Source organism: Antrostomus carolinensis, unplaced genomic scaffold (assembly GCF_000700745.2).
Source record: "Antrostomus carolinensis isolate BGI_N321 unplaced genomic scaffold, ASM70074v2 scaffold37316, whole genome shotgun sequence".
NCBI classification, from domain to species: Eukaryota; Metazoa; Chordata; class Aves; order Caprimulgiformes; family Caprimulgidae; genus Antrostomus; species Antrostomus carolinensis.
Genome location: NW_010320605.1, coordinates 162,681 through 186,512, shown reverse-complemented (window position 1 = coordinate 186,512; position 23,832 = coordinate 162,681). Strand labels below are relative to the sequence as shown.

The 23,832-nt window shown below is 39.4% G+C and overlaps 1 protein-coding gene across 1 annotated transcript in view; it reads right to left on the bottom strand.

The window, feature by feature from the left end:
• The window catches only part of ADCY5 (adenylate cyclase 5), a 215,103-nt gene that overhangs the window by 28,597 nt on the left and 162,674 nt on the right, over positions 1–23,832 (bottom strand). The window contains exons 7-9 of the mRNA XM_010169632.2: positions 23,620–23,761; positions 14,836–14,976; positions 1,916–1,938 (exon numbers count right to left, since the gene is read on the bottom strand). Coding sequence (XP_010167934.2) covers positions 1,916–1,938; positions 14,836–14,976; positions 23,620–23,761 — 306 coding nt within the window. The remainder of the gene's footprint in view (positions 1–1,915; positions 1,939–14,835; positions 14,977–23,619; positions 23,762–23,832) is intronic.

The following is a 23,832-nucleotide window of genomic DNA, read 5'->3' as shown; positions in this document are numbered from 1 at the left end:
TTTTGCACTCTGCTTGCAAATGTGAAAGCTAGCAATTAACCCAGAGATGCTGGCTTCAGAGTACTAAAAAAATGTTCTGCTGATTTAATTACTTTCTGCAAATGAAGAGTGTGACCACTGCCAAAACTACATGTATGCCATAATTTTAAATGCTTCATGCCTAGATTCAGTAACTAAATCTGCATTTAGGCACATAAGTGGCAGGTCCTGTTTTCAGAGATGCGTGGTGCCTACGTCCTCCTTTGCTGTAAGAGAACAGTATCGACACTCTGTTTCTGCACGTGAAGGCAGTGGGTTGAATGCTTGACATGGTTTAGGTATCTGATTTTAACCAATATCACCATTAACATTTTCTGCTTGAGATTTTTTTTGGCCAGATCTCTGTTCTTGAATTAACAGATTTCTGGTTCAAGAGAAACGGAGGGAGTAGCTTGTTTTGGTGCTGAACAGAAATGCAAAAATCCTGCAATCTGTATAATAAGAAGGCATCATACTGAATCAGCACTATAAAATACACAACTCTTACCCATAACAGCTCAAGTAACCTTTTCAAACTATAGGATGGAGGAGAAACATTATGGTGCTTGGAGCAACAGTGGAGATGTCATTCCTCGCCAGCTGGGTGACTCTGCTGTGGGCCAACACTGAGGCAGCTGAATTTATGTTTTCTTGCACAAACTATGAGGGGACATGCTATTTCATGAGGGATACTTAAAGTCTCTGTATTCCTAAGAATTGTTTTGTTGTAATTTGTTCGCTCTTTTCATCCAAAGTATACCTAACATCACTTGAGTTCCCAGCAGCCATGGATGCAACAAGAAACCCTGGTGACTGCCCTCAGGCACCTTGTAGCACCAGCAAAACTCCCAGGGTGCACAGAGCTAAATATTATAATAATCAAGTTTGAAGCGAAGGGCAGGGGAAGGAGAGAATTATTCCTAATATTGCCACGTTCAAACTTATCACTTCCCTTTTCTTTTAGGGAGTTGCTCTCAATGCTCAGCCACCATAATATGAATTTTCCCAAAGCTGGATGCTTAGGGCTCACAGAAGCATTTAGTTGACCCAGCTCACAGAAGTCCACTTAGCTTTGACCAGCAGCCTGGGAAACACGATAAGAAGCAACAGCAATGTATTTTAGGCATCGTCTCCTCTGCTGTCACCTGTCTTGCTCTGAGCAAGCTTACAATTAACACCAGTCAGTAGGACTGAATGTGAAATTATTCCAAGCACCTTCAATACAGGAAATGCTTTTGTTATGTCCAGCTATAGAAGTTAAAAAGAGAACGTGGTTGGGTATTTTTTTCCTCCAAAACCAAGTTTTCAAAATACCACTCTTGTTAAATTGTTATTTTAAGTTCTATATGAAAAAAATGAAAACACTGCTTTAACGTGGCTGCATTTTAGACCATGAAAGTTTGAATTAACTTTTTCAAATAACCTGTCATTTCTGAGTTCATTTTTATATACAGAAATACATAATATTTAATAATGAATAATATAAAATATATACAAATAAACTCAGACACTATATATATATTTCTATACATAAATTTTTCTTATCAGAAATATTCAACATTTAGGCATACTTTACAGGAAGATTTTGTTCTTGGGATATTTTCAAAGCAGCAAATACTGAAGAATTTGGGGGCAAGGGTAAGAGCAGCAAAAGCATTTTACTTACAAAAGCAAGTTAGAATCACACAAACGAATAAATGTTTTGAGGGCAGCGGCAGTTCTGAATGCACATCAGTCAATCCCATGCCCTCGACTGGCTGTCCCTCCAGGAGAAACCTCCAGGGAGTCCAGGCATTATTCTTGGCTGCTGGGCATTAATTTTTGTCTTTTTTTAATATGAGAAAAAAATCCCAAATCTGCAAACATAACAGTGTATGACAGAAGTAAATTTGCTTACTTGTCCTTGGGGTCCTCAAAACCCTGAAAGAAAGGAAAAGGACACAAGGGTTAGGAAACAGGCTGACCTTGAGAACACAAAGTATCCTGAGAACAGCATTTTGAGAAGAGTTTTCAGGGCGCTTGTTTGCTAGGTGTGGATGGAGAGCTGTACCGACCCACGGCAATATTTTGTGCTGCTGTGTCATTAGTCAGACAAAGCAGTTTTAGAAAAACACGTGCCTTCAGATATAGATTTATGGAAGTGAGGGTAAGGGAAATGCTTCAGCTGACTGCTGGCATGTTTTATTTCATGTATCTTCAATTTTTCAGTCACCATTACAAATGATAATTTGTAATTATGCTGATATTATTACTGAGGATGTATTTTACTTGAAACAAAACTCAGGATGAAAATATTTGTCCACTACTGCACTCAGCAAGGTTGCACCTCTTTATATTGGGGCTCGGCAAAAGGAGCTGGATGCATTTCGGTTTTCATCTCTTCAGGAGGAACCCCAAGGGGCCTCCTTCCTTCTCTCCTCACTGCATGCACACACAAAACATGTTTTCTTGAATAAGATTTCAGGAATTATTTATAATATTTGCAATAGCCAAAATGCTCACAATTCCTTCAGGGCAACCTGAACTGACTAAACGTATGTATCTACAGGTCATCCATAGTTTAAGTGGCTAGAAGGCCTCAGAAAAAAATATGTACAGAGGCATAATTTTAGATGATTAGCATTAACATACCTAATAGACCAAATTGCATCAAAATGGCCATTTTGCATGGGCTGAGACAAAATCTGCCCTGTGACATCTTGGCTTAAATTTAACTGAAGCCAAGAAAAGTTGTATATTTGACAAGCAGGGTCAAATACTCAGGCACTGAGTTTGTACCCTGTGTTCCAAAACATAAAACAAATGTAGCTGGGAGATAGGAAGAATTCTTTTTGTTTTCCTTCCAGGGACCTCAGGCCAAAAGCGCCCAGAGCACGTGAGGATGTTCCAGCTGCAGGACCTGCAGCCGCTATCAGGAGAGGGGCAGCAAACCAGGATCTGTCCTGACTGTAAAAAAGTAAAAAACTTTGGGCAAAAGTCTTTCCACAGCCACCTTGTCCAACACCATCAGAAACAAGATTGCTGACCAGATACTAAGTGGGAACAATTTTTGCCCTTGCAACTAGTTAGCAGTGTGGTGATAAGGCGAGAGGCAGAAGTAAAGCCAACAGAGTTTCCCTGAACAGCATCAGCCTTGCAAGGGGGAAAAGGTGGGTTTTGTCACTCAGGTCAACAGCCCGTGATTCACTGAGAGTGCAATTTCCATTTTTACATACTCTGTTTCAGACTAAAACCACATTTCAAAACCACACTGCAACTCCAACTTCACCCATCAGAAATTCAGATAAAGGAAGTCTCTCAGTCCCATGTAATAACCACTAGCAGATTCATGTGCAGTGGGAAGGAGGAAATAGTAATGCTGATTCAAAGTTAGCATGTTCAGTTAACCAAGCCAAAAAAATGTACTTTTTGATTTCACATTAAAAAGTGATGAAGTGATCATTCAACTTCTTTTGTGTGTGGCCTTTTTTTTATTTCTTTGCTTAATCATTTGACAGTTGTCAGGAATATCTGATTGATTTATTTGTTTATCCTCTAAGCAATGCTACAACACAGTGCCAAAACTGAAAACTCACTGATTAATCATGGAGACAAAATGCCCACCAATTTGTTTGGCGTCATAGTCACTTAGGCTGAAAAGCAAAAAGAAAATCAGCTGAACATGAATAGCTGCCAGTCAAGAAATGAGGGCAGGGAACCGATGAGAAAACAGCCAGTACTTGCTTATTAGATAGACATTAAGTTCACATTTTCAAGCTTAGCCACATGGGAATGGGATGACGGACTGCAGTGGGAGAGTCCCCTAAAATGGTCTGATTTTCACGGACAGCTGTGTAACCAATTACCCTACTGAAATCCTGAAACTAAACACAGATCTCGTAGTCCTGCCTTCTAGGTGTACAAGTTTGAGGATACAGGCCAACCAGGTCAAGTTATCAAAAAGTCTCAGCAAGCATATCCTCAAAAAATTCCTCAATATTTCAAGCATGGAAAAATACATAGGCTGCATGTTTAACTGGTCATTTATATGGGCAATCACTTGATCAACCTCAAATTTTACTCTTCCCTGCTTCTATCCCCCAGCGAAAGTGTTATAAGGAAAGTCTCTAAAATAATACAGAATTAATTGATCTAGCTTTTCAATTTAAAATACTAAATTCTGCTTGAAACCCTGAAAATTATTCATGCTAGTAGCTCAAATTAAATTGGTATTTCAAAATTAAAAACTCAAAAAAGGCATATTTCAGGTAAAGCAAAAAAGGAAAAGATTATTACATTTTCTTTCCTGGATCTTCATTTAACGAGGTTAAATATTTAAGAGTGACTTGAACTTTAATTAGAGAGAATCAGCTTAAAAATAAATGTAGTAGGAACCTCTTTAAGTTAAGTAAATTAAATGATTCACTTCAAACATTCTCATTTCATATGAAAGTTTCTTCAAGGAGAATTGCCAAAAATGGAATTGTTGTGGAGAAAGGTCTGCAAGATTATTTTAGGAAAAAACCCTCAAATGCAGCTTCTTAAAAACTGGTCGTTTATTACAGGAGATCTTTCTTATTTGCACTGAAATACTTTGCCAGGATACAGAGCAAATATACCTCTAGGATCTTGCTGTGACCAGAGATTTTCTTCCCTATCCACTAAAGTGCCCGTGTCTCAATCACATACCAAGAAGCCTTTTAAGTGGAAGAGATGATTGCACGCACAGGGTCACGCTGCTCACCCTGATTTGGGTTGGGAGGGACATTTCCCCCTGGGTTTTGATTAATATGTTTTCATCTCCTCCTACTCTGTGGGCATGCTCAGTCCATTGAAAAATCTGAACTTAAACTATTTCCTTCCCCCTGCATGAGGCTTGGGTACTAATGGCACATTGGTCTTTTTTCTTTTCCACAGCTGGAAAATAGTTTAGTTTCTTGAGGATTCAAATTCTTTGTTCCAATTAAAGTCCTTTGGCTCAGCATAAGGCTGCTCACATGCATTGCAGTAGTCTGTGTTACACACAGGATATGTACGACTATTGCAGAAATATGCTCTACATGGTTTTGCCTTCATTCCTAAAGGACTAACAAACTCATGATCTAGTAGACAAATTTCCAAGCTCAAGCAGGAAACTGAAATAATGGGGGCTGCTGCTGTTGTGATCATGTCTATAAAGACATTCTCCAATATCCTTGATCCTACCTGTCTGGGCTCACTGATTGAGGCTGGGTAGCTGGGCTGGGGCTGGGCTTGGGTACAGAGCAGGGTTTCAGCTGCTCAAAACTATGCCAAAATTGGCATTTCTGCACATACATATACAGAAATCTGAATGCCCAGGAAAAATATCAGATAAAAATGAAGTGCCTATGGTTTAGGAGAGGAGGCGTAAGGGGTAGGAAAAGAAACAGCCAGTTCCCAGAGTTAAGTATGTAAATCTCCTCTTGACCGCTTATGGATTCGTGCCCAGCAGACTGAAGCAGTGCTGATGGCTTTCCAGGGTGCTAGGAAGAAAAGGCTGGGAATCGTCTGCAGGGATGGAAAGGGCAAAAGTGGTGATGGCTACAAGAATCAGACAGATAGGAGTTCACAAGGGTTCAAGAATAGCTCTGTAATCGTGATGATGAAGTAGCCCTTTTTAAGGCCAAAATTCCTTTTCTCTAGAAGGGAACATAAGGCATGAGCTGGGTCTTATCGCAGTGCAGTACTAATGGACTGCTGCATATAGGACCTCATGCAATTTTTATTCAGTCTCATTTTAAATATCCCTGATACTGGAGTTCTTCCCCTTTCCCCAGGAGGCTGCATTATTCTGCCATCAGATTGCAAATGTAGAGATAATAACATTTAATAATTGCTCTGAGACTAAGACAGTTCTCTCTCTGACTTCAGGAAGATTAATCCAAACTTAGCTGAATCAGCTCCCTTAAAGGCAAGAGTACCTACCAAAGAACAGTCCTACTCTTACTTCTACATGAGATTCTTAAAAACCCCATATTTTTTATGACAGGTCAGGTGGCTCTGAATTTACAAGCACTTACTTTTAATGACCATCCTCAGTGGGAGTAGAGATGTGCAGGAGGAAAAAAAAAGAGGGAATATCGCATTACTACATCTGTCCCTAAGGCTCACTATTTTATGGGGGATATTTTATGAATACCTATTGTGCTAAAAGCTCATATGACTGCCATCTTTCTGCTTGACTTCTAAATTAACTAAAACCTTTCTTTGAAGATTAAAATTGGTTCCTTAAATAGAATGAGAAAGTGTTTGTCAAAGCCATGACAAGCTGACTGCTATACCATAATGCTTCAAATCAAGAACCATTAGAAATAATGATTCTAACTTTAAGAACATTAGCTGCAATTATTAACATACTGTAAATATGCAAAGAAAAGTGGAATAGACTTTATATCCTTTTAACTTTTCATTTAGCTCCAAAACTAAGACAGTAGAAGGGCTGATGAGCTCTATGACCTTCTTAACAGCAACGTGGCTGGGAAGCATGGATTCCACCTTAAAAGCTTCACTGGCAACTCCGGCAAAGATTGTAAGACCAAAAATGACAGAGAAACTAATTTTTATTGCCCCTTTTTCATCTCTAGAACAAAGTTCAAATGGGACTTATGTTAACACAGAAACTGAAAGAGCTTTACACTTAGGGACAAAATGAGCTTTTTAACAGGTCAGGCCAACTTGCAAAGCAAAGGTACTTCAGAAGACAGCTACCATAGAAAACAAAAAAGGAGAGTGATGCTGAGAGTGGATGTAGTTAAAAACAAACCTGGTTTGGTCCCACTGCAGAACTAATTATTCATATCTGTTTTCAGCAGTTATACATTCTGCCTTTGTCTCTGTGGTCAACAAGAGAAAGCTACGAAGATAGATGCTGTCAGGTGTAAAAGCAGAAACAAAACTGAAGGACTTCAAAGCACTCAAGCCAGAAATAATGCAATTTCTATACCAGAGTCCAGAAAGAACTGGCACAGAAAATACTAAGCCTGACAGGAAAGATATTTACCAAGCATCTAAGTGCAGAACAATAAACTGGCAGAAAACCAGTTTATGAAACAGAGTATATGATAAGTGTGTCTGCTATAGCTGGAATACAGACTAATGAGCTCCAAAAAGGAACGTTGAAGTGCTCCCTTTCTCCAGCCCACCCCACTTGATAAATAGACTCATTCCTCTGCACTGCTCACAGATGGTGAAACTCCCTACTTTGTTCTACTCAAAATGATTTTGTACGCAGTCCCCAGCTGGTAGACTGGACCTGGTCAAACTGATGAATTTATTTGGCCCATCATGTTTATATCTATAGAATGTAAGTGGTTGCTTGGTTGCTTTTGATTATTTTTAATTAATTTCTGGGTCTGAACTCACACCTCTGAGAAGTGCAGGTTGCTCACACTTCCCAGTTTTCTGTGAACTCTGAATTCAAATTTCTTTAGTTCAAAGTGAAGTTCATATTTTCAAGTGAAATGGTATGTGGTTCTGTGCCTCACCTGTGAACAGTTACCAGAACTTCCAAAACAGAAAAAGATGAAATTTCTATAGAAACTACTGTTAAATAGCCTCCTAATCAGATGCAGACTGAATCCAAGATGAACCAGCCTTAACTGAAATCACCCTCTGGTGCTGGCTGGAGCTGCTTACTCTCTCTGAAAACCAGACCCAAACCTGCTGATTTGTGCCCTTTTGTCATTAAAGCTTACTGTCCATTTTAGAAAGCTTTGGAAATCGTTCTGGTAAGTGCCACAATTCCACCTCTTCTGTCCACCTGTGCAGTGCTGCCATGAACATCAGAAGAAATGCTTCTGTGAATAAAGGGGAATTGGTATCTTTATTTCTGTAGGCTTAATTTAGTCCCACTCAGAAACTGTCTGACACTTTTTAGTAGTGTCTAAACCACCTTTCCCCATATGACTATACTTTACTCTTGAAAAGGGTATTGAATGGTGGAAAAATGATCAGTGAAGACATCCAAGCAAATATTAAACTCTACCTAAGTTTCACAAAAGCAGCTGCAGATCAGCTGTTGCATCTCACTGACCCTTATCTCTCTTTTAAAGAATTTAATCAAGGATGATTGCAAGCCCTGATCAACTAGAATAAAAGTTTGCAGATGAGAAAACTGTACAAAAACCCAACAAAACTGTAGGAAGCCTCTAACAATTTGAGCAATGTCAATGGGTTATACGGCTCCCACTCATTTATATAAGATCACATAGAACCTGTGAATGAGGTAAATCCTCTTTTCAGAAGCACCAAAGCAGTAACATAGCATAACCGCAGGATAGGACTCCTCCCCTTGCTGTTTGTGAGCTATCTAAACCAAACTGGTTCTATAAAACTCAGACTAGACTAGCAATTTCCTCCCAGGTCTGTAGCAACACATGGAGATTACAGCTCGAGGGTTCCTCCCTGCTTGATTACGAGTCCAGGGGATCCTGCATACTACAATAGCAGTGAAAAAACAGTGGGTCACATCCTCCTCCATTGGGTGCCCCTGTCCAGCTCTGCTGACGTCAATGATGCTAATAGCAGATTTAGCAGATGACTGCTGGAAAAGAGGATAATGGTGACCTTCAGTTAAATGAAACCTTTAGGAAGGAGGGTGAACCCTCAGTGCCTCTTTCATGGACTCAAATCCACTTCTCTTTGGTGAGGCTGCACTATTGACTGAGGAAAACTTGCCCTGCTGGGTTTTATTTTAAATTTCTGATAATTTTTTATGTTTAAGCAGTAGAGTTGGCACAGAACCAGCTACAGCGTCTGTTTCTCTGATGCACCTGTTTCCCAATTTTGATTTCCAAGTAACAAGAAAATCTATTGTAAGGGCAACTTGGAGACATAAAGGGAGGAAGTGAACTCTATTTGTGATGCAACATGCAGAGAACTGTTTGATTTAGGACAGGGTGAATAGGACAAAGAATTATACCATGGCTGAATAACCAGGCTTGTAGATGAATGTTATTTCATTAGAAAGTAAACACCAAGCAATCAAATATCATGTAGAAGACTGTGCAGAGCTCTGAGTAGTGCTTCAAGGAATCAAGCAGTGCCTACCTGAAATAAAAGCTTGTTCTTTATTGCACCAGCCATATCCAGGATGCATTTTTATCATCGTCTCACATTTTTAATATCTGTATGCATTCATATTTCCTACATGTGTATAAACCCTACTTGATTTTCTATTGGTTTTTACTTTGTAACTAACATCAATGTCATACACAATTTCATTGCAAATTAAATGCTTCATTAGTTATACTCAGACTATCAGATTGATATCAGTATTACAGATCTTCAGGGTTTCCTTTTTCTGTTCCTAAACTTCCTTTCCAGCAGCTGAAAAAATAAAAGGAAATCTGCTAGGCATCTCCAACTGGGCTCAGTAATCACGTCAGCCACTCTGCTCACAGTTGATTATAAGGAGTCGGAGGTACCTGTTTCTGAAGTAAACCTTCCCCAAAGCATGTACCAGTGGGAGAAGCTAAGCTGCCCAGTCACACTAGCGAGTGCAAAATAAATATAACAGCTCTATGGCAGCCTTAAGATCCAACAGCAGGACTTTCCACAGCTGAGTAGATCTCACGACACAACTAATGCTCTTTTTTTTTTTCTTTTGGAAGCCAGACAGCATTAGGCTGTGTCAAGTCTGGTTGTAAGACCTCAAAAATGACCAACGTCTTCCAGGCAGCACTAATAAAACCTCAGCAGGAGTGCTGGGTTCAGTGCAGGCGCTGCCTCTTATCGATGAAACAGCAAGTGCTAGAGGAGAGAACAAGAACAACCACCAGGCTGGAAGGCACCAACTAGGGAACAAACTTGATGAGAGAATCAGAGCTGTGCAGAGACATGGTAATAGGCTACAAATGCAGAAAAGATAACTGTAAAGGAGAGAAAATTAAACTGTCCTCTATCTACTGTGAATAGCTCACACAGCACTGTGTTTTAAAATTGAAGTGAAGGAATATGAAGTGAAACATCAAGAAAAATAATCAACTGTTGAAAAGGATGCCCAGGAAGACTGTGGGATTTCCATCCTTTGAGGTTTTTAAACAAAGGCTAGACAAGTATCTGTCAGGAACGTTGTGTGTATAGCTGGTTTCTGTACAAGGTGGAAAATTGATGCCTCAAAGTTCTGTGCAGCCTAGATTGGAAACTTTGTAAAATCTTTACATCTATCTCTTATTATTCTTATATTCTTTATTCCCTATAAATTCACCCAATACGGATTTTTTATGTTATTGTTTCTGTATTTGCAAAGGATTTTGTGATGCTCCTCCAAACTGAAAAGCCCTGAATAAAATGTTTTCAGGAAAATCAGAAATTCCGCAAGCTCCTTATACAGTCTTGCATCTAAGCTTTTTCTTACCTTAGATCTTCCTTGCAGCAAATTGATTATTTTTAATCCTGCCCTTTTCGGTCCTTACAAAACTTAATATATTTGAAGACTTCTGTTTCTCATCAGTCTTCTCCCTTCTAGACTAAACAAGCCCAATACTTCAACACTTCTTCACAGGTCCCACTGTTGATATTCTCCTAATTCATAATTTTCTCCACTGGACTATCTTAAATTCATCCACATTCTCCTAAAGGATTGTAATCCCAAACTGGATGTGGTTTTCCAGCTACGACCTTAAAAATACTGAGCAGGGTAAAAGATGCAAGAGAATAATTTGTTATCTAGAACAGCCCTGTAATTTTGGAAGGTATCAATATTTGCATTTTTATTGCTGTTTACAACAAACCTTTTTCAGTTTACAGTCAACTACAATTCCAGATTATAATTTTTTTAATAGTAGTTTTGTTTTGCTGATGAAAACTGAGACATGAGTATTATTTCCAGAAGTCTAAAATCCATCAATATTTATAAAAGCACTCTGAAATCTATACTGGGAAAAGCAAAATATTTTTTAGTGGTGTATAAATATTGTTATAGCTATAAATATACCTGTACTCTCAAATGCTTTTAAGTCTGCTTATTTTTGACCCTTTTGCAATTAAAAACTGGACCAGAGAGACAGTGGGGAAGACAAGGCTGGTGTACAGAGACTTTGGGGAACGCTGCTCCTTTGCGTACATCACGAGCAGTACGAAAGTCTGCATTTCCAGAGAGATACAGTCACTGGTCCTGGACTGACCGCTTTTGTTTAGGAAACAAGAAAACATGCTGTAAAAAGCAATAAAAATAGAAAGCAGCTGTGCTGCTCTTCTGTCGTGCTCTGGCTCTTTTCATACTCTGTATACAGGCACAAAGCTGATCCTGTCCAGGCTTCTCTGCCTGCCCAGGGCGAGCCAGGCAGCCCTCCACCCGCTTCACACCGGCAGCATCACCCTGGCCAACACCACAGGCTCCCAGGGCCAGGGCTCCCGCAGAGCCTGCCAGCCCAGAGCAAGGCTCTTTGCCCTCCTACACCATTTGTATCTCACCTCCCTCTCCTGCAAACATACCAGCCACTGACCCAGCAGCCCAATTCAGCACGGTCCCCATGATCAGCTTTCTTCAGGCAGTGGCTCCACCAGCTAATGGGGCTCAGGGTCAGTAATGGGCAACGTCAGTGTCTCCTGCTTGGTGCCTCCCTGGAGGATCTGCACAGCAAGACAGGCCACTGCTAAGCTATGGGAGGGAAAAAGAAGGACTGATGATGGTCTGGAAAGCAGACTGGTGCACGAGGAAAACACGCTGTTGGGCAGGACAGGACGAGCTGGCATAGCTGCAATCCGAGCTGACTCAGGCACCAGGAAAACAACTCCAGTTTTCCAGGACATTTTAGATTACTGCTGCACGGATATGTGTAGGATATTTTGTCTTATTTATAGGCATGTGCAAGTGCCTGAGTAAACTCCTGTGTGCCCAGGGGAACAACTTAACACAATTAAGTTGCCACAACAATTGTGACAAGTCAGCTGGACCCAGCAGAGGTTAAGGTCCAAGCCACAACGTAGAGAGAAGTAGGGACCAAAGACCTCTACATGCCACCGGCTGGGCAGCCCTTCCACACACACCCCACAGGATGCACTGCCAATGTGCCCAGGCATGGCAGCATGTTGAAATGCCATGACAAAAGAGGAGGGGGGAAGAAAAGAAGTATATGGTTGCCTTTGATACTAATCCACCTCATTCAGGACTACTGCTAATATATCCTAACAATAGAGACAGTTACCAGAGACAGAGTTCAAAGGAAAGAAGAATGGTCAAAATAATTATGTTTTCTATTAAATATAACAGTCCCCTCCCAAAAATGCAATTTAGGGAACTTTAATATTATCTTTCGGGGAATTGTAAGTAGTGCCACTAAAAACTGTCTCTTTTCTTTCCTGGAAATAGGTTGTCTTCATAATGCAAAATGTTCTAAATTTGTGACAAAAAACTGTGTCCTTTATAATCATCCGTATTACTCACTACAGACAAATCTGTTCATATCTACATATCAATATAATGTAACTGCACATCACTGCAATATTACCTGGTTCCTGCCTGAGGCCTCACGATTACCCTTATAAACACCTGTTTTGAAATTACAGGGCTAAGGAGCTCTAGGTTTAAAGAGAAATGCAATGTTGCACTGCCTGTCTTCACAACATTACTTAGACTGATCTAACCTTACATGTTCATAGCTTCCAAGAAAAAAGGCTACATACAATGACATGCAAGAGGTCTGGGGTAAAGGTGGGTGATGTGGATCAAAAAGCACATTTTGAGGAGCTTTGAAAGCTGGTGCGGCTTACCAAGATCAATGACATGTCATCCCAGAGGAGCACTGAAAAAAGCCTTTGTAGTTCTGCTCCCCTTCTCTCTGTTCGTATTTTGTACTTCTAAGCAGGGAAATTTGCAGCCAGTGTGCACGTGCATGCAGCAGTGTTAGCACACACAGCATCCATGTAACACAATGTTAAAGATTACAGACAAAGTACTGTGCAAAGCTGGCTGGTACAAAGAAATGCATATATAAAGTAGAAGTTAACACAGAGAGAAAGAGTTGAGACAGGAGATGGAGAAAATGTTCCTATGATCTAATCAATAAAATGTCCATCTAGCAGATACTAAAATGGTCTCTAGGCCACAGAGAACAGCATGTTTTCATTTTGACTAATGCATCTCAAACATAAAGCAGTGGGAAATACTGTAAATAACAGATTTTAAAAATAGTCCCCAAGAGTAACAAAAAAGTCTAGCTGAAAATAATACATCTGAATCAGGTTTAAATGGGTTTTCAAGAAATAGCCTGACGCATGGAACATCAGCCTCCCAAAAAACAGCTTAATACAAGAGACAGTACAGAAGCAGATTGAGTGGAAAATATTTTCTGAGCTGCTGAATTTATAAAAAGGTAAAAACCATTACAGGGAAAGGTTCAAGATAAGGAGGAAAAAAGAAAAAAAAGAGAAGCTTTTCCTCCTACAAGTGAGGGGCAGTGAAGTTCTTAAGATTCAGCTTGATATTTCAATAAATAATTATGTTTTTCCAACTGAACAACCAGCTAGACATGGCAAACTGTAATTAACACCAAGAAGCATAATACCGTTTGGCATGCTTACACCTTGTTTCTGAACAGGAGGCTGCAAGAACCCCTTAAAATCTATTCAAAGAAACTTATAATTATAATTATGTGGTAGTGTGATTATGCTCTTCTAATAATGTCATGCCTATTGAGCACACTCTATTGAAAAGCCCACATAAAAAATGCACAGTTCCACTGATCTGTACGCTTATGTCAGAAGCCCTCATTTGGAGATCTGAGAAATGAAAGAAACATTACTATGGAGATTAAGAAATTTGGTTTAGCACTGTAAAATAATATTATGATTGAATAATATTAGCAGCAACTATTAATAAATGTACCAGCATTTCCCATTAGAAGACATCATATGCGGTTGCTTATAGCTATGCCAAAATTTTTAAGCTGTGGGAGTCAATCTCATGTTAAAAAGTTCTTTGAATACTTTAAGGCTTTGATGACCTGGAGCAGAACTTTGATTATGGGCAACAAAGTGGGCAACAAATACACACTTTTGACTGTGCATGAAGGGTCCAAACAGCGTTAATAAGGCCACAGAACAATCTGATTGCCCATGCAATTGCAGAGGTGCTAATATTTTTATTATTATTACAAATCACCATTATAATAGAAACTCTCCTTTCTTCATCTTTATTGCAGGAAACAAAGATATAATCTACAATTTAATGTAAAATAAGCCATAAAAGTGCTCTCAGTCCAATTGCATTGGTAACGAGCTCTTGTTCATTTTAATTTAGAAGGACTGCAAGGTATAAGCAAGAAATGAAGATGCCTGCTGCCTCAGGCCAATTAATCCATGTACTCGAGAACGTATTCTCGAGAGTTACACACAGTGGTGCAATTTCGGGGGACCCAGGAGTGTACATGGGCATGTAGCTCAGAGAAGGTGAACAGCATCTGGCTGTTATAACGCAAGCAAGAAACCTTTGCAGGTGCTGAAGTCTGTAATGATCTAGTACAAATGTATGCCAGCTGCTGTTTGAATGCTTGAGTTACTGAGCAATTTTTGTAGATAATCACTTCTTCTCACACAGCCTGGATGAGTTTTCAGAACATGGAACAAGTCAGACAAAAGAGGCTTCTTTGTGCCATTCAGCCTCCCTTCTCCTCTCAAACAACCTTCCGCCCCATCTCACAATCACTCACCTCCAGATGTACCAATTATTATTATTTCTGGAGTCAAAGTAGAATTTACCACCTCGCTTTCAAAAACACCCTCAGGACTACAAAAACCTTCAGACAAAGCAGGGAGGGATATATAACGCTGTATTAAGAAGAAAATAAACTTAATGTCCATAAAGCAAGGCATTACCATTCTCTTCATCTCCTTGGAGACCTGGTGAGCTCCAAGGTGGTTATAAAAGGGCCGGTCAACACCCCAGTGTGGCGGGTTATGGCTGATGGAATTAGCGCGCTGACGGTTCATCTTGGCTATTGTGGCTTTCTCGTCGTTCTGAAATAAAAACAAAAGAGAAATGCAGAATAAATTTTCAAACGTTTACATGGCAGTCATTCTCCAAGCATCTCTAACTTCTGATCTCTCACTCCAGAAGCTACCTTTGCACCTTGAACGTTATGAAGTGGCCACTGACCAGGAGCAGTCTCAGTCCACCATTTCTTTTTCTTCTCACGCCCCTAAGTGGTGCTCACCATTTTATTCCTTTGCTTGCTTTGAATAACCACCATAACCTGTGTAAACGCAAGGAGCATTCAAAAACGGAGACATCTATTTTCTTTTTTTAGTAAACTGAATCAAACTGAATAATTTCAGATAGGAAACTGCAGTTCCAAGCTGAGATACTACATAAAGGGTCCTCAAAAAAAGAAGACTGCTGTGTCTGTAAGAGAAACAACACAGAGAAATTTGGTTGAAGAACAGGAGCCTTTAAGATCCTTGAAGCTATGGAAATAAGTGTCCTTTCCCTGTAGGTACATGCAAATCATTATCCACACTTGCAGGAGTATCTTCCCAGCCATGCTAAGGAAAGCATGTAAATCTTGTTAACAACTTAACTAGGTATCTCCTAAAGATAATAATAGTGTAGAGTACGACAAAATGGTCTCTTCTACCCTAATTCTAGCTCCAAGTTTTATTGTTGACACTAACTTTCCTGAAGTTCAGACAAAGTCTTTGGTTTTGTTACTAGAGCTGGTTTTGAATCTTGGTTGTAATTGGAACTCACTGCAAAATTTCCACAGGAACTGTCAGAAAGGCTTCAATCAAGCTCAATGCCAGTTACAAGAGCACAGAAGTGCAGCGTGTAACTAGGCTTAACAACATGCCGGTTAGTCCCTTATTTTTAACATATTCTCTAGCTAAAAATCCAGGCAGGTTTCCACGTGGAACGTGTTCTGCAGAAAGACAGGAGTTTATTGCACAAGATCAAACCCTTTTATCTTCTGTAGCAAGGACTGCACTGGAGAGTTGCCCAGTGAGGACTGAGTGATTTACCTGTACTGATTCAGAAGGCAGAGGGGTGGCAATTATTACATCTTTGCTTAAAAGAAAGAATCTGTGGAGAGCTTGAAAATTTGCATAGCCACAACTTGGCTGTTTATTACTGAAGACATTAAACTTTTTCAAGAGAATTGCTGCTTCCATGAGATTACTGAAAAAATTAGACCTCATACTTAATTTTGGATTTCAGAAAGTGTTTGGATGACTGAATAATTTAAAAAGAAAACAATAGCTCTTTTAAAGCTTAGAATTTTGGTTCAAATGTTGTCTGACAATACAGGTAGGTCCGCATCTTTTTTTGCCTGGAGTCTGCTTTTCCTACTTATTTATTTTGATTCCCCCCTATCCACTATCACGAGTTTGCAAAATACCTGGTGTTATTTCCATGGTAACCAGAGAGTTAAATGCTAAGTGTTATGCTGTCTTAAACTATTTTTTTAAAAGAAATTTCAAAAAGCCTGCTAAAATTCAGTGCTGGGGAAAGCTGTCTGATTGACAAGCATGGGAAAATCTCATCTCTTTTCTTGAAAAGAAGAGACAGCTACGATGACAACATTTCCCATGAGACCACAAGCTCACCAAGCAGGCACCAAACATTCCCAGGAATGTTGTGCTGCAGGCTTCACAGCCACAAGCTGAGGACACGGTGCCACTTGTGACAGAAGCCCTGTGCCAGACACCCAGTTGGCCCTGTGACAGTAAGTAGCAGTGGTCAAGGCAGCCCCAGGCTGCCAGCAAAGATCTTTTTCCACCCAGCCAGGATGACAACTGTAGGATCTCAAGGAATCTCAGTGGGTGCAAACCTAAGGGAGCCGTCAGCTTCCCGGGACGTTTGTTGGGGAGAACTGTACGTGCACCCAACATTGCACACTCCAGGACAGCAAGTGCCTCCCACATCGCCTCTTCCCCACATCGAACCCACCACCATTTCATCTGCAAGAGCTGAAAACTCCATCACTTGGCACCAGCTGAATTTCACATAAGCAATCATGACAGAGCCACTGGATAACCTCCAGGAGAGCTGCATTTTATAAGTTTCTAAAAATATACTAATGTGATGCAACGCTGATGTCCAGATTTGAGTCGGTTTGAGGTTTTGTTTTTTTTCAAAGTCACTGCTCTTTATGGTCTCTGCCATCATCTGTAGCATTTTCTTGTGTTTTTTCAGTTATTCAAGCTTTTTCATAGTTATGCTCCTTCCTTCTATGATGCGATGCCAGAAAACTAGCAGAAAATACATACAGTTTCATTATCTCCAAGCAAATATATATTGTTTTCAATAACAGAAGTGACATCGCCAATCCATTTTATTACTAATTAGTGAATGGTTTTCAACCAAAAGTAATCAAAAAACCCAGACACAGAAACTAGTCTGGAGACCTATGAAAGCAAAGCTATTTGGTGACATTACAAATGCCTTGACATCAACAGATGATAAAAGATACATACAGCAGGTTTCCCCCCGTGAGTTAGTAAATTTGGTTAGAAATTGAGAAAATCCTTAATGCTAAAAATCCAAGCAGATGAACTAAGGTCCCTCAGCCAGTGAGTGACCCTCCTACCTGCTGCTAGTGCTGGTGACTCTGAAGCATCACTTGTTTAATTTGAAGGGAATAAAAGACCTCATACATGTTTATTGACACATGTGGGTGGAGGTAAGGCTGGGACAAGTGGGTAAATGTATACTTCTGAGATCGTTTCTAACCATGAGGTCAGGCACCATAAATTTTCCATGGCTATGTGAACTCCAGCAGTATTTCCCCCCATCCTGTGCAGAAGGTTTCCACTGGATTGTGAACTATGCTACAGCAATATTTCCAATCAGATTAAAAGACATATATACCAGCACAGTGGATTTTTTGCTTTTCCACGTTACATACTGAGCTACTTTATTATCTTGAACAATAGGAGTGTGCTGTTAACATTAATACCTATTCAAAAACATTTTTTTAAAACCTGGTATTTTTAAAAGTTGAGCTAATTTATTTTCTGAACAATCACTTGTTCAGTGGGTGATGATAATAACAAACTCTAAAATTTAAGAATTAGAAAGGTCACAGCTCTTCTGTGGAAATTTATGAGGATCTCTCCTTTGTTTCTTTCTGGCTAAGTGATAGCATGAGGACAACTTGCACACAGGGCTATCCAAGACTGGAAAGATGAATAAAGAAGAGATGATACCTTTTAGTCCTACTCATTATAGGCATTACCAACAACAGGAGCAGGTGCAAAAGTTTCTGACAGCAATGAGTTTTTCAGATTTAAAGTGGCTAAACTCCAGAGAGCTTTTGTGGGAACTTTTCAAATCTGGACTCGCAAAGAGACTGTAAATCTTATTCCCAGAGGTTTTATTGTGTTCCCATCACCAGTTCCCACACACTGAGCTACAGTAATGCTACAGCAAAACTGCAGAAATAGCTGGGATTTTCTTATACTTATCAATTGCATCAAGAATGCTTGTTACTTCTGTAGTGTGTGGTAAGATTTTCAACATATTGATCACTATCAGTGCAACAAAGTGGTGAAATCTGAGCAAGGATCAGCCACTTCAGATTCAGCTCCATATTATTCTTTAAATTGTCTTGAAGTCCTATTGGCACATGAATGATATTTCTTGCAGTGCTACATGCTGCCATTGCCTTCATAAATCTACATGAGTGGAACCCTAACGAACTGTGATTAAATTTGTTACACTGAAGAATCATCACATTAGATTGATTGTGTTTTAGGAGAGTCACATGCACAACATTTAAAGGACCATTTTGTTTCTTCAGCTGGATGGAGTTCCAGGACACTATTTAGAAAAGAATGAGAATTGTTTTTCTAGGAGTTACAGCCAAAGTTTTGTTGAGCTGTTTTAAGGCCACCATCAACAAACCTTTCTGAAACTGTTGTGTACTTGCTATTGTTAAAAGAAACACCCATGTTTACTGCAAATGAAAGACATTAGAAAAAAAATAAACATTTTTTCAGTTTGCCAACTTTGTGCACTCAGCAAATTGTGTTTAGTCAGCAGTATTGCTCATCTGTTGACAGTCACATTTTGTTTCCACTTGTGTTCAAAGCAAAACATTTCCCCAGACTTCTGACAATGTTGAAGATAACCAAACTAGCTGTAAACGTAAAGTGCTGTTAAAATCCTATTCATCTTAAGGTCTGTTTCCCACTCCTCCAAACACATACTTTTCCACCTTTCTCAGAGTAAAGCTTTTGTCAATGATTAGAAGTGATGAGAAGAGTAGCTGTGATGGTTCTGCAAATAACTGCAGCACTTGATCTCAAAGAAGAGCCACCAAGTGACATGTCCCTGTACAAACTCCAGCAACTTAGGCAGCAAGAACTGGGACAACTGGATACTACAAAAATTAAACTGAGTACTGTAAGAATAGCAGGGGTGTGATAGGTTAGCAGTAATGACTGGGACAGATGTTTTGAATAAAGTGCTGAAGGACAGATATAGAAGTTGTGGAGGTGGAGGTACAGAGCTCTGTGTTAGGAACATTATAGTCTACTTAAAAAAAAAAAAAAAAAGCATAATGAGTAAACCAAAACCACTCTGTAGAAGGGTTAAGACATTGTACTGAGTAATGCTGGGTAATTCACTACAATACTTTGAGGTAAAGTTTGGGAGTCAGTAAAGATCAGGGTAACAGTATTAGTAATTTTAGTTGATAATTTGCTGTTTGTCTGGAAACACAGACTTTCAGATAAAGAATGAAGATGGAAAGCCAGTAATGGAAGAAAGGCAAAGATCTCCTTGGAGAATTCTTGTATTCTTTCATGCTATGGTACTATGTCCATTAGAAACACATATCCAAATGAATAAGAAAAATACTGAATAAGGACAGAAGTCACCCTGTGTAAATCACCCTATATCATGTGAGGATAACAGAAACTTAAAGACCTACATTACTCTAGAACTGAAGGAACAAATTATTTCTCTTCAGATAATGACTACTGTCACAGTAGAGACAAAAGGAAAGCATAGGATTATAAATGGAAAACATGACTAAGCTGGAAGCAAAACTTAAGTGTGATGTGCCGAAGTCAAAAGGACAACCTCCATCCCAGATCTGTGCAAAACTGTCAACTGCAATTTCAGTTCTGTTAATAGATACTTTTAATAACTATGTAGGCAGGGATCGTAACACAGAACTTGTAGAGCAGCGAATGATGGGCTTGGATTAAGAGCCTTGAGAGCATCCAAGTTTTCCTAAATAGAAAAAATACAGTAGCTCTCATCAGCCTTGCTTTTTCCATAGAGCATTTGACAGAGTGCTGTGCTGGAGATGAATGGCTAAGGCAGACAGGGAATATGAAGCCGGGCACTGGTTTCCAGTGGAATGGCAAGAGATGGTTTTCAGTGAGGAAGTATTAAGCTGGATGAAAGTTACTAGTAGAGTTGCTCGATGATTAGTCTCAGGACAGATTTTGTTAATTTTTTTCTTATTGTATCTGGCACCAAGGGTAGCAATGACAGACTTTGCTAATGAAAGAAACAGAGGTAGTATTTGATAGATAAGAAAAAAAAGGAGTATTAGCACCCGACATTTGAGGACTGACATAGTAGAAATGGGATCCGAGACATTCAAGTGCACGACCATTCACTTAGAGATTACAGTGAGAAACTTCACTTCATGACCAGGAATCACAGTAGTTCATCACAGAATAAATATCAGACACCAATATAATGCAACTATGCAAAAGGTAAAGGTTTCCTTTGGTGATCATGAAAATGAAGAGATTGCTGTGAGAGCTTATGCTTTTCTCTTCTTTGCTGTGAGAAGATGTTAGAAGAGTTTGTCTTGGAGAAAAAAAGGTTGAGAGGGAGAGAGGGGATACCATTGCTGTCTGACAGCAGACACCAGATAACCAGAGCAACCAGGTTTCAGAGCAGCCCACTGTTAGCACTATTGGGAGCCAACAAACCACAGAAAAAGATTCAACAGACCTTTATGGTGGAGCCTGCTAATTTAATAACAAGAATTACTTTTTACATATATACACATACACACACACACACACACACACATACGTGTAGCTCTGTATATAGGTGCACATTACAATTAAATGTATGGCACCCTTTGTATCTCACATAGTTAAGCTTGCTTTATATTTTAATTATCAAAACCCTAGCTTAAGGAATGGAAAGCAAACACAAGGAAAACAAATTTGTAACTTTGGAGCTATGCTTTCCAAAAACCCACAAAAACTTTTATCTAGGGGAACATAATATTGAGACAATAAAGTCACTTCTGCACTGCTCTAGGGTATCTGAGCACTGCTTTCTTCACAGACAAATGCTCACCCCAAGCGCAGCAGCATCACAGGACAGGGCAAACAGAAAGGTAAAAGCAGATCTGGAGGTAAAAATGAGGAGAGAGAAATCTAAATAGACTGGATTTTAAAACTTTGTAGTTTAGTCTCTTTCAATGGAAAGCGAGTTCCTTTCTGCATACCAGATAGAAAACAAGGACTACAGTTTCAGCTCTAGGGATGTTATTTAAAGACTGAGTGTTCAGAATCTAGCTTTTTTTCCTCTAATACTCAACTAAATATATTCCAGTTAACAGCATTCTTAAGAAAGAAAAAAAACCTTTTTTCAAAGGAGATGGTCCGAGTTCCTGGAACAAAAATATTAGATAAATGTTCCTCCCATTTACACTGTGCCAAAGAAATGGCATTAACATGATGAAAAAATCAAATAAACAAAAAAAGACAAGAAATTCAAAGTTATGACTCCCCATGGCAACAGTAAGCAGAAAGGATGTGGAACAGATGCCATTATATTTTATACATTCATTGTAACTCCTGGTATTGTTGGGTTTTGATGGCTATGGGACTGATGGATCAGGTATTCAGATAATTCAAGTCTGCCTCTGTGAACTGAGGAACAGCTCAAGCAAATAGTTACTTGGGTCAACTATGCATCAGCTCTCAGGTCAAAGCAAATCCTGTGACTTGTGTGTGAGGATAGCAGGAATCCAGGCACGACTCACAGGAACCCATTACTAAGTTAGGTGAACATTTTATGGCCATTACTGGAACAGACTGAACTGAAAACCTAGCTAAATACATCACAATCAGTAATTAAAATCAAGTAGAAATGGAAGGAAAAAGTGAAGTGCTAGAACTTTGCCTAGCATATTCAAGACTGACTGAGCTGATTATCGGAGATTTTCTCACTTCTGATCTTCACATTGTGTGAAAATGAGTTTTTAAAGAGGGAGAGAACTTTAAACTATTCACAAAGGGATAGGAAATGCCTATGGAAGCAAGAATGCGCAGCAGTATGGGCAAACCAGCAGTCCCTCAAACTCTAAACACTAATATCCCTGACCTTGGGTAGCAGTTTCTTTATGTTTCAACTTAGCACAATAATTACATAGGCCATGTCCCAATTCTTAGCTACTCAGATGCAGCACATTAGAGCAGAATTATAGTAGTGCCTAGAGACTTCAGCTCAGGGATACACTGTGTAACAGAGCTACAATAAATGCATATAAAGCAGTGAAAGAATGAAGCAGGGAAAATCCATTTTATTTTACCATGGAAAAACAAGGCGTAAAGATGCAAGTTCCTCAAAATCTAAGTCTGGAACAGGCTTCCATTCTCTCAGGAAGTGAGGCAATGGTAGCAAAGTATTTCTGTATAGGTGTTATTTCTGTATAGGTTCAAATCAACCATGCTATTGGAACATGTCACAAGCACTAATTAATTTAATCTCATGGCAATCATATTTGCAGCTGTAGGAATGTTTAATTGGTCTTAGATTCGGAAATATTTGAAATTATTTTCAATTCAGGCCAATCTTTATATGTTTGCCCATACTGTGAATAGCAAAGTAGTGTTTATAGTGCAGAAATTACTTAGAAAAATATTATTGACTAGGCTCAACTAGATGATCAAAAAGGTCCTTTTCTAGTATCACAGTCTACCATTATTTAAAAGAATACAAACTTGTGATAACATCAACTTATTTTCTGTTATTGGCAGTGTCACGAAAAGAAGATATACTGGCTGAAGTCCACTTGAGTTTAACTTGACTCAAGTTCAAGTCAGTAATGCCCTAATAGCCTTATTTTGTGCAGCCTGACCCATGTCATCGCAGTAGGTATGATCTCATCCCACTGTCACAGTGATCATCCATCATCACCATGGGCCAAATGTTCCCATTTTCAGAAACAGAGGCTGAAAAGTAATGGTAAGAACTGCTCTAATCTTTATGTTCATGGCAATATGTTGAGCAGGTGGACAAAAACGCCTCTGTTTGTAATCTGACAGATCTTTGTGGTTTTAATCTATCGCTTTAAGGACTTGACGTATCAAATTCAATTGGAAAAAATACATATCTGTATTAACAACATTCATCAAAATGGTTCTGAAAACAACTCAGGACAGTTTCTTTGACAGAACTAGAAAGTACTTGGTGCAGAAACCTTATGCAGAAAGTGGCTACACTCCCTTCTATGCATGTAAAAGTTCAGGAAGAGGAGAGACAAACAGGAGTGTTTGTCACCGAAGGTCAGGTAGTCAACTCACTCATCTATAAAGACTAGTGTTCACTCTACTTTGGTGTTTTGGAGACCATCTAGTTATTAAAAGTATCTAAACCTTTATTAGCTTGTTTGGTCTTACCCGTTTCTGGCTGCATCGTACAATCAAGAAGGTCTCAATACTGTGCTCTTTCAGATAAGCATTGCGTTCCCCTCCAAAGCCCAGCTCCACCTCATAGTCTCCATTAAGATAGTTCAGGGTTGCTTTTGTTATGTGGATGCGCCTTGAATGAGACAAAAGACAAGTCAGTTTTGTAGGCTCTGAAAAGTTATCAACTAAAAAGCCAGTTCCTGT